Source organism: Vicia villosa, unplaced genomic scaffold, assembly GCF_029867415.1.
Source record: "Vicia villosa cultivar HV-30 ecotype Madison, WI unplaced genomic scaffold, Vvil1.0 ctg.003444F_1_1, whole genome shotgun sequence".
Lineage (NCBI taxonomy): Eukaryota > Viridiplantae > Streptophyta > Magnoliopsida > Fabales > Fabaceae > Vicia > Vicia villosa.
The window spans coordinates 39,780-51,606 of NW_026706206.1; the positions used below are offsets into that span (position 1 = coordinate 39,780).

At 31.1% G+C, this 11,827-nt stretch overlaps 1 protein-coding gene across 1 annotated transcript; it reads left to right on the forward strand.

Annotated features, from left to right (window-relative positions):
* Window positions 1–9,790: 9,790 nt before the first annotated feature.
* On the forward strand, window positions 9,791–11,193 carry LOC131640986 (uncharacterized). The gene is made up of 3 exons (XM_058911328.1): window positions 9,791–9,805; window positions 10,143–10,250; window positions 10,783–11,193. The coding sequence occupies exons 1-3, from the start codon at window positions 9,791–9,793 to the stop codon at window positions 11,191–11,193; spliced, it is 534 nt and encodes a 177-aa protein (XP_058767311.1).
* Window positions 11,194–11,827: the final 634 nt, after the last annotated feature.

Genomic DNA, 11,827 nt, shown 5'->3' on the forward strand with positions numbered 1-11,827 from the left:
TGTGCTTGTTTTATATTTGAAATATGTATCAACTTAAGCATTTGTATGTTGTTAAGATGTATCTTATGTTTGCATAAAATAATAATGTTAAATATGTTGTTAATTTACTCTATTTAATCTTATGTCTATTTTAAGAAGGTTATACATGGAACATGTCAAAGACATTTGCATTCCGGACAGTGGAACTACAAACACAATCCTCAAAAGTAAGAAATAATTTACTGAAATAAATCCCACTAAAGGTATAATAAATACAATCTCAGGTACTGCAGATTTGATTGAAGGAACAGGTAATGCTATGTTCATATTACCAAATGAGACAAAATTTGTCATTAACAATGCTTTATACTATCCAAAATCAAAGTGAAATTTGTTGAGTTTTAATGACATATATCGTCAAGGATATGATACTAAAACTGCAACTGAAGGTAATATGAAATACATTAATATTACTTCTAATGTTTTGGGAAAGAAGATAATTTTAGAAAAACTACCAAAATTGCCTTCTAGTTTACGTTACACATATATACATGAAATTGAATGCAATTTAGTAGTAAAAGAAGATCTCAAAATTGTGATTTTATGGCATGACCGTTTAAGGTCACCCTGGTTCAACAATGATGCGTAAAATAGTTGAAAGTACACATGGTCATCCATTGAAAAGTTTAAAACTTACACAAGATGATAAACCATGTGAAGCTTGCTCTCTTGGCAAACTAATAACAAAGCATTCACCAGGAAAGATTCAGACAGAATTTGTAACACCCCATATTTTCTAATTTTAATTTAATAGGAAATTAAATTATTATTTAGAAATATTTGGTATTTTGTTGAATTATTGGAGAATTATGGATTAATGGCCATTGGGCTGGAATGGTGAGATTAGTAGTATGGGGGTGCTAAGTGAGTAAGCCCATTACTAATTATTTTATGTTTTCATAAAATAAAGGAAATAAGGAAAATTGGGAAAAAGGAAAAAGGAACGTGAAAAATAGAGCAGGGGAGATGAGAGATTGGAAAAGCTGATACGTGAAAGAGGAACAGAAGAGGAAGAGGGATAATCAAGATCTTTGGCTAAGGTAAGGGGGGACTCTTCCGGTTAGCATCTTTTATCGTATTATAGATGATGGGACTGATTTAGATGCATTGTTTGTGTCAATTGGTTATATGCTAGATTGGGGTTTTGGGATGATTTTGATGGGAATTGTATGATGTGATGAATTGTATGAGTATATGGCTGTTATGATGATTGAATGATCCTCTTTGTGTGTTATATTTGTGTTATAACATGTATGTGGCTGATATGGTGGTACTTGAGGTTCACGACATAACTTGATTTGGGTTTTGGGGATTTTGGGATGAATCCCGTAATGCTGTCAATCGATGTGAGATCTCTGGTTTTTGCCAGTTCGCGCCGCGAAGGTAGGTTGGCGCCGCGAAGGCGTAGTTCTTTTCTCGTTTCGCGCCGCGAACCTTTGTTTGCGCCGCGAAGGCGTGTTTTCTATTCGTTACGCGCTGCGGACTGTGGTGGCGCCGCGTGCTGAAGCGATAATTGTTTTCTTGTAAAAAGTTAAAGATGTGTAACTTTCAAACCGTAAGTCCGTTTTAGACGCCGTTTTGGACGTTGTTCCTTAAATTGAATACTCTACCCTATGAAATAAATAAAACAACAATAACTTGATTTTATTTTGAAAAGTATTGTTTTTCTCCAGACGTGGTTTATTCTTGTTTTGCATAGTTGACGAGGTGCAATGATGTGTGTTGTTATAATGTGATTGCTCCTGCTTGTTATGCAAATGGATGTTGTTCATGGTAAATATGATTATCATGTGTTTTGATGAATGATGATGTAAATACTCTGTTGTTGTTGGGTTGATTTGTTGTACTTGGTACACGATTGTGAGAGGTGTTATTGTTGTTGCACTGTGTGGTGGTTTATACGTACAAGTACATTAATGAATGATTTACCTGTTATGATGTTGTGGTTGTAATTGGTGTTTGTTATACATATATTGTTGGTGTAAAATATGTATTTTATTATGGTTGAGAAATAGCATAATTGTGTGTGGCTATTGATTATTGTGTTGGTTGATGATTATGACATTTGGATGGTTTATGTGGATGATGAGCATGTTATGGTTGATACATGCATTTCATAATCATTATGTGGCTGATCCTTGACGATGGTGGATCAGTGGTAGCTAATTCCCATTGTGTGGAATTAGTGACTGGGTGTTGCCGTATCCTTGACGATGGTGGATCGGTGAGTTGGGTTATCCCAGATTTTGGTACCATATGCATATAGTTGCATTTGCATTAGGTTACTTGTGTTATTATAACATGAATGGAAGATTATCCAATGTTATAATATGTGATGATTGTGTAATGGTTATGATTTATTTGGATGAATTATGGTGTTGTCTCTTAGTAATGTATTCTATTTGTTGCTGTGTGTTGATGAGTACTTCTTGACAATCTGAATATAATGAAATTGGATGAATAATGTGACTATGATGTGTTATTGTTTATGATTCGATAACATTTGTTAATTGTGAATGAGACTCACCCTTACTGTTGATATTTTCAGATCGAGGATAGCGGCTTTGGCTCGGTGAGGATTAGCTCATGAGTCAGTTTGTTTAGTATAGCATCGGTGTCATGCTCTGATATTGTAACACTGGGGGAACGCTAGCTTAAATTTGATGATGATACTCTATGTTGTTGTTATTGGAGTAATTTTGAGAGATATTGCATAGATGATGTTATGCTTATCTGTTGATTAATGTTCCGCTGTATAGAAACATGATTTTGTTAAATGGATGGTTTGCCCCTAAGTGAAGCATGACAATTGATTTATGATAATTTGTTTTAAATTGAATTGTGGCACCCTTGTTTTCATGTGTTAATCTGAATTATTTTATTAATTTCCGCGGGGTTTAGAAGGGTGTTACAGAATTGCCTGCATTTCTTAAAAGAATTCAAGGAGACATATGTGGACCTATCCATCCACCGTCAGGACCATTCAGGTATTTTATGGTATTAATTGATGCTTCTAGTAGATGGTCATATGTATGCTTGTTGTCAAGTCGTGATACGGCATTTGCAAAATTTCTTGCACAAATAAATAAACTTAGAGCTCAATTTCCTGATTATACTATAAAGAAAATTAGACTTGACAATGCTGGTGAATTTACATCTGAATCATTTAATAATTATTGCATGTCAATTGGTATTACTATTGAACATCCTGTTCCTCATGTACATACACAAAATGGTTTAGCTGAGTCATTAATCAAACGTCTTCAATATATTACTAGACCACTAATAATGAGAACTAAACTACCAGTTGCAGTTTGAGGTCATGCAATTTTACATGCTGCAGCACTCATCCGTCTAAGGCCCAGTGCTGATCATAAACATACCTCTTATCAACTTGCAATTGGAAAGGAACCAAATATTTCTCATTTAAAGATTTTATGGTGTGCAGTATATGTCCCAATATCACCACCACAAAGAACAAAGATGGGTCCTCAAAGGAGGTTAGGTATATATGTGGGGTATGAATCACCATTTATTATTAGATATCTTGAACCTTTAACAGGTGATGTTTTTCAGGCAAGATTTGCTGATTATCATTTTGACGAAACAATATTTCCAACTCTAGGGGGAGAGAATAAAAAATCAGAAAATGACATAACATGGCATGTACCTCATTTATTACATTTGGACCCATATAATAGATCGTGAGAAGAAAATGTAAAGAAAATAGTTCACTTACAAGATTTAGCAAATGAATTTCCAGATTCATTTACTGATTTGAAAAGAGTAACAAAGTCACATGTACCGGCTATAAATGTCCCAGCTAGGATTGAGATTTCAAATCAAAATAATGAAGCAAGTACATCTAAGGCACACTTGAAACGTGGCCGACCTATGGGATCCAAAGACAAAAATTCCCGAAAAAGAAAGGGAATAGAAAAGGTGAATATGATTGAAAGTGATCTTGAAAAGACACTAGATAATGATAAGTCCAAACTTGAAAAGCGTGCTCTCGAAGAAGCACAAGATGATGAAAATGAGATCATTGATAGTGAAACTAGAAATAAGAATGATCTTGAGATTTCAATTAATTATGTTGATACGGGAAATTTGTGGAACTGAAAAGGTATGAATATAGATGAAATATTTTCATTTTCCATTGCATGTGAAATTATTAATGATGATCCAGAACCACGAACTATGAACGAATGTCAAAATAGACATGACTGGAAAAATTGGAAAGATGCTATAGATACTGAGTTAAATTCTCTTAATAATCGAAAAATATTTGGCTCTATTGTGGCTATACCTAAAGGTGTGAAACCTGTTGGGTATAAATGAGTTTTTGTAAGAAAAGGAAATGAGAAAAATGAGATTGTCAAATACAAAGCTCGCCTCGTTGCACAAGGTTTTTACCAAAGACCAGGAATTGATTATGAGGTAACATATTCTCCTATTATGGATGCCATTACTTTTCGTTATTTAATTGGTTTATCAGTATTTAACGATCTTGATATGTATCTTATAGATGTTGTTACTGCTTATTTATACGGATCACTTGATACTGATATATACATGAAAATCCCAGAAGGATTTAAAATGCCTGAGACATCAAAACCTAGAGAAATGTATGCAATTAAGTTGCAGAGGTCATTGTATGGGTTAAAACAATCCAGGCGCATGTGGTACAATAGACTAAGTGAATATTTACTTAAAGAAGGCTATGAGAATAATCCTATTTGTCCTTGTGTTTTTATAAGAAAAAAAATATCCAGATTTGTAATAATTGTTGTTTATGTTGATGATTTAAATATCATTGGGACTAATAAAGAAATCAAAGAAACAAGAAATTATTTAAAGAAAGAATTTGAAATGAAAGATTTGGGAAAAACCAGATTCTGCCTTGGTTTACAGATTGAGTACACTAAAAATGGTATATTAGTACACCAAACAAATTATACAGAAAGGGTATTGAGAAGATTCAACATGGACAAGGCAAATCCTTTGAGTAGTCCAATGATGGGTAGAACCCTTAATATTGAAAAGGATCCTTTTAGGCCTAAGGAAAGTAATGAAGAGGATCTTGGCGCAGAAGTTCCATACCTCAGTGCCATTGGGGCACTCATGTACCTTGCTAACTATACAAGACCCGATATAGCTTTTGCAGTGAATTTACTAGCCAGATTTAGTTCATGCCCTACTAAAAGACATTGGAAAGGAATAAAGCATATATTTCGATATCTTCAAGGTACATCTGATATTGGTTTATTTTATTCTAACAATACAAAACCAGTTTTGCTTGGTTATGCAGATGCAGGATATTTGTCAGATCCACATAATGCTAAATCACAAACTGGATATATATTCACATATGGCAACACTGCAATATCATGGAGATCTCAAAAGCAAACTCTTGTAGCAACTTCTTCAAATCATGCAGAAGTAATTGGCCTTCATGAAGCAAGCAAAGAGTGTAGATGGTTACGATCGGTAACTCGACATATCCAGGGAGCGTCTGGTTTACCAATTGATAATAATCCAACAATTTTGTATGAAGACAATGCGACATGTGTTATCCAGATGAAAGAAGGTTACATAAAAAGTGACAGAACCAAGCATATCCCTCCAAAGTTTTTCTCATTCACACAGGAACTAGAAAGAAACAAAGAGGTTGATATTTAGTATATTCGTTCAAGTGATAACGTGGCAGATCTTTTTACAAAGGCACTTCCTACATCAATTTTTAAGAAGCATGTACAAAGTATTGGAATGCGTCACCTTCGAGATCTTTAAAAAGGACCTATATGTGTTCTATTGAGGGGAAGCATAATGTTCTACTCTTTTTCCCTTATTAAGGTTTTTATCCCAATGGGTTTTTCCTAATAAGGTTTTTAACGAGACAACTTATGTTCCCATAGGACTCGTCTCAACAAGACTTCAACGGAGCACTACGAAAAATATTTCAAAAGGGGGAGTGTTATAATAATAAACAATTATTGTTATTATTATTATTATTATTATTATTATTATTTTGAAATAGGAATGAATAGTACATGTCTATCATTCATAGAAATTTTCAACTTTGCACAGTAGCCATGCACAGTAAATGCTAAAAACTTGACACTATAAATACCACTTCGTGGTATATGTAAAGTACGCAGCAAAGTTTCTAAGAAAAACAATATACTACCAGACTCTTTTATCTCTCTGTATTCAGTATTCTTAACATTGTTGAATTTGTTGGTGTTGTTTTTCTACTATAACTTCTTTTTTAAAAAAATAAAGTGAAAAAAATGAAGATGAAGAAGAAATTGAAGATATGAATCTTCTGATACAAATAAATATGATGTTTTTGAATCTAGATTTTTTTATTGGATTTGATTAAAAAAATTAAATAAATAAAATATATTTAGTAATATTATTAATTTAAAATTACCTAATTACTTGCTAGTGTAGGTAAAAGTAAAACATATCACTTTCTCATAATGGACAAAAAAAAAATTACTTGCCAAGGCTAAACACCAAACATATCACTTTCTCATAATGGACCCAAAAAAAATTACTTGCCAAGATTAAACACCACCTAAATTGTGATTGGTCAACAAGAGTCCCATATCACCATTTGAACTGACCCACATGAAATTGACTCTCCATTTTTTTGTCCAAGTGAAATCTAAAAGAGTAATACTTGTGACTCCTTGAAAAGTGTCCCCTCTAAACGGCTCTTTATTGATTTATAAAAAGTGAAAATAACAAAAGAAAGATGAAGGAAAATAAAAATAGTAGGATGCTTTTCCCCTTTTTCACCCACTTTCTTTTTTTCCATATCTCATTTATATTTTTCATCTTTTTGAATATTTTTGGCGGTGATCATTATTAAATCTATATTTCAAGGATATGCTGATCCCACGTGGATTGATAGCAAGAGGTTTAGAATAATATTGTAGGGTCATTAATTATTAATTATAATAATTATGTGTTGTTATAAACATGTACTAATAATGTTTGGTCAACTTTCATTCATTTTCATTCCAAGTGGCTCTTTTATCTTATCCATCATTTGAAGTTCAATGTTATTGTGTTTACACTATTTTTAATTTTGAAAACTCATTTAAGTGTTGAATATTAGTTTTGTCATAATACTCCCAAAACTGTCTCTTTCTCAGCAGAACTCATTTATAGCAAATTTAAATTACTTTTAAGATGTCCTAATTGATTTGATTTTAGTCATCTCAATTTTGAATTTGCGATTTTTATCTCCTAATTTCATAAGTTTTAAAATATATTTTTATAACAATTTAATTAAGAATTTGTTTTTATTAATGTGTCATTTTTTAATAAACGGATAATATATTAGTTATTATATTAATATTTTCTTTTATAATCTCATTTTTAACCCAAATAAAAAATCTTAAAATGTTAAATTAATTTTACATAATTATTAACAAATATGATACATATAAAATTGAATTTAAAAGAAGAATTTTAAAACTTATTCCCTCCATTTTTATTTATAAACAGATTTTAATTTTTTAAATTTATTGAGTGAATGTTGTATTTAGACGATATAAAGACTAGGTTTATGCTCCTTTCATTCGTGTCCTTTCGCAAGAATTTTCTCTTAACGGTCAAACCTTCACCAACAGTCGAAGGTTTATGCTCCTTTCATTCATTCAAGTCCTTAGAATACAGGGTTGATTGAACTTCTTCAAAGGTCAGGGACTCCCTTCCATACAAGAGAGTTTCTTTGAAGTGAGCATGTGATCGAGGCAAAGCGCACAATAGTAACAACGTTTGATCTTCATCATCGATCTTCACATTAATATTTTCAAGATCAAGGATCATCTTGTAGAACATATCCAACTGCTCAACTAACACTTTGTCTCCAATCATCTTGAATGAATACAAAGCTTGCTTCAGGTAGAGTCGATTTACCAACGATTTTGTCATATACAAACTTTCAAGTTTCGCCCATAACCCTGATGTCATCGTCTCCTTTGATACCTGTCGAAGAACCTTATCACCAAGGCTCAACAAAATTGCGTTGTGTGTTTTCTCGATCATAGTCGTCTTCTCCGCTGCCGTTAATGCAGCATTCATGGCTGCCTCCCCCTTCAACGCTTCCAAACAACCCTGCTGAACCAGTAGGGCTTTCATCTTCAAGCGCCACAGACCGAAATCATTCACTCCAGTGAACTTTTCAATCTCATACTTTGTTGAAGGCATCTTCTCCACGCTCACCGTACCAATTTGTTGTGAATTCAATACCAAGAACAAAGTATAAAACAAGGGAAGAAGAAAGAACAAGGAAGAAGAAAAAACACAAGAATTGGTTATAACTGCTAGTCTTTTACTTTCTCTTAGGAAACAAGATTACAAGTTTACAAGAATAACAAATAACCTCTCTCACCCTAAATTAGGATTTGATGTGTGCAATGATGAGAGACTAGTATGCTATTTATAATAAAATCTAACATACTAACTAATAGGCTTTTTCCACAAGGCCCATTACACAAGCCAACTTAACAAACAAGCTTACTTAACAAATTAGGGTTTAAACATTAAAACCTAATTTAACATGCTAATAACCCTAGCATCTTCGACACCAACATGTGAACAACCTTCGACTTCATGCTTAATCCTGTCGAACCAAGAAGCTACCCTTCGACCATAATAGAGTTCGATCCACTATCTCACACCTACCTATTAAATTGTATGGCATAATCAATTTATCCATGACATACACATTACACCTAGCATATTAGCATTTTTTTTCTTCATGTTTATAACATTCTAATTTCCCTTTTTATTATATATATATATATATATATATATATATATATATATATATATATATATATATATATATATATATATATATATATATCACTACTAAAAAAATGCAATTTAGTGAAGGAAATTAGTGAGGGAAGTAAATCCCTCACTAATTCCGAGGGATTTTGTGAGGGAAAGTGGTACACATAGGTGAAACCCTGTGAACAAAAATAAGCGAAAATATTTGTGATAAATTTATTCCATCATAAAAAATTCCTCATAAATTCCCTCACAAAATCGGTAAGAGTAAATTTAGAGAGGGATTTTGAGATGAATTTTATTCTTCTCTAATTATTCCGTCACAAATTCCCTCATAAATATGTAACATGTTATTAGTGACAAATTTTGTGAGGGAATTATTTTAAATTTGTTTATTGTTATATTAAATATTAAATTCATTATGATAACTCTTAAGGTGTTTTTTAAAATAAGTAAATAATTATTTTTTATTAAAAATAATTTGGTATCTATATTTCAAATTTAAATATTAAATAAATAAAATAAATATTGATTAAGTTATAGTTATATTTATAAAATATTTCTTATTTAATAAACATATAGATATTAATTTAAATAAAATATTTAAGAGATATAAATATGAATTTATTCAATAATAAAAATATTGATAATAATACATATAGTTTTATTATTATTATTATTATTATATATATATATATATATATATATATATATAATTAAATAGTTAAAAAAGAAAGATAAAAAATTGATAGATCAAAATTTTATATAATTAAAATAAGAATTAACCAAAAATGACAACAAACTTCAATGATATGAAATATAAATCTAATTCCGACAACTGAGCACTATAAGAGATTAGTAAGAAATTTAATTACTTTTGTTATAACAATATTATAGATCGTAGCTAATAGAATAAATTTTACAAAATTGTATGCCCATGCTGAATATGAAAGTAGACAATAACATATGACAAAAACATGGACAAAAAGATTATGAAAATTGGGTATTTTAAAAAGAATAAAAAATAGAAGGTTTGTATTAAGTGTAATTAGGGATGAGAGGTGAGATTTAGTAAGTTTATAAGAAACCTATATATTATTGATCTTTTATGCTGCCACTCTCTACCCATCCTTATTCTTTTTTTGGCAATTGAATCAATTAGTTACATTTTATTATTCTATCAGTTGCATTAGTCTTCATGATATCCTTCATTCACTTATAAATTGCATTTTTTTAGTAGTGATGTTAAATATTTTAATTCTAATTAACATTGATTTTTTTCTTTTTAGAAAAAATCCTCAGATACGAGTCCAACTTGTTGGGATTTATTTCAAAAGACACATAGAGTTAAAGGTAACCCAGAAAAGTGGGTTTCTTCAAAATCAGAGATGGTTGCTGTAAGTGTCAATTTCATGAACTCGCTGAACATGTTATATTAATGTTTGTATGAATGATATACTATTTCTTTTATCTAAAATGCATGTACTATATGTGATTGTTCTGTGTTGTACACATGTATGAATTAATGTTCGTATCGATGATGTTCTAATGATATGTTAATATCTTATATGCTAAAATGTTTGTACTAGAATGGGTCATACTATGTTGTATCAATGCATGAAGTAGTGTTTGTAATAATGATGTTATAATGGTGCGTTAATGCTTTTATCTACTAAATTTATTGGACTAGATGTAGTTGTATTAATGATGTGCTAATGCATCAACTCATGTCTGTATTGATGTTGTTTTAATGTTTTTATCTACTAAAATGCGTGTACTATATATGGATGTGTTAATGCATGTGCTATGCATGGTTCTTATGAACTAGTGCAAATTCAGGAATGTGCAAGTTCTTATGAATTATTAATATTAAGTTATTTTGTGTTTTGGCTGATTATATTCTGCTTCTTTACTAAATTATTATTTCAGAATGAGTATGAAAAAAGGATTATTGAGAGGGATTCACAAGAGGCACCTGGAGATGATGTTTCTAGTCATCAATCTGACAACCTCATCTTCTTAGATGTTGTTGGAGGTGTGGATAAGAAGGGTCGTATATATGGTTTGGGACCAGAAGCAGCAAAGTACAAGCCGTCTAAATCTTTCACATCTGACTGTATCTCTTCATCTGAGTATGAACAAATGAGGACTGTTATTTCTGATTTGTCTGTTGAAAACAAAACTCTTAAAGATAAACTTAAGACTCGTGAGGATTTGATTCGTGCATCACAGGAAGACTCACGTTTGCTTAGAGAACAATTATTCCGATTTATGGAAACTTTTTCTGCAGGTCATCTACCTCCACGTCCGGATCAAACTCCATCTTCACCCACTTCTTGAAAAACATTACTAAATTGTAGTGAATACATTTTTGTTTGTCATCTCCTAATTTTCAAGGACAATGATAGTAGTATTTTTGTTGTAATTTCTTAATTTTAAGAGCTTTGCTTGGACTATTTTAGTTGTAATATCTACTGTCAACAAGAAAAAAACTATGGTTTTAATGTTTAGTTTTGAGAACAAGTTTTTAGCAATACTAGTTTTTATTTGGAGAATATTTATGATATTCACAAAAACAGCTTCTAGTGTTTTATATTATGACTGATTTATTTTAATTATGATGATAAAGTAAATTTTCAGTTACAATATTAATTAAATTTGTCAGGAAATTTAGATTTTCAGCATCATCATGCAGGTCACTAAATAATGTTTATCTAATTTAGTGATGAAATATAAATGTCACTAAATTTATTTATTTAATTTAGTGACGGAAAATATTCCTCATAAAACGAATATCCATTCATTAATCTTCAGTATTTAGTGACGGATTAGAAACATCACTACCATAATTACTGAGGTATTTAATAATCCCTCACTAATTATTGACGGATTTTCTTTTGATTTTCAGTGACGGAAGTTTAATTTAGTGACGGATTGTTCCGTATCTATTTGTGAGGGAATTTGAATTTCCTCA

What these genes read in the sequence shown, in the direction of transcription:
- LOC131640986 (XM_058911328.1), top strand. An exon ending in CAAAATCAGAGATGGTTGCT is followed by an intron (nt 10,251 to 10,782) that starts GTAAGTGTCAAT and finishes TTATTATTTCAG; the next exon opens with AATGAGTATGAAAAAAGGAT.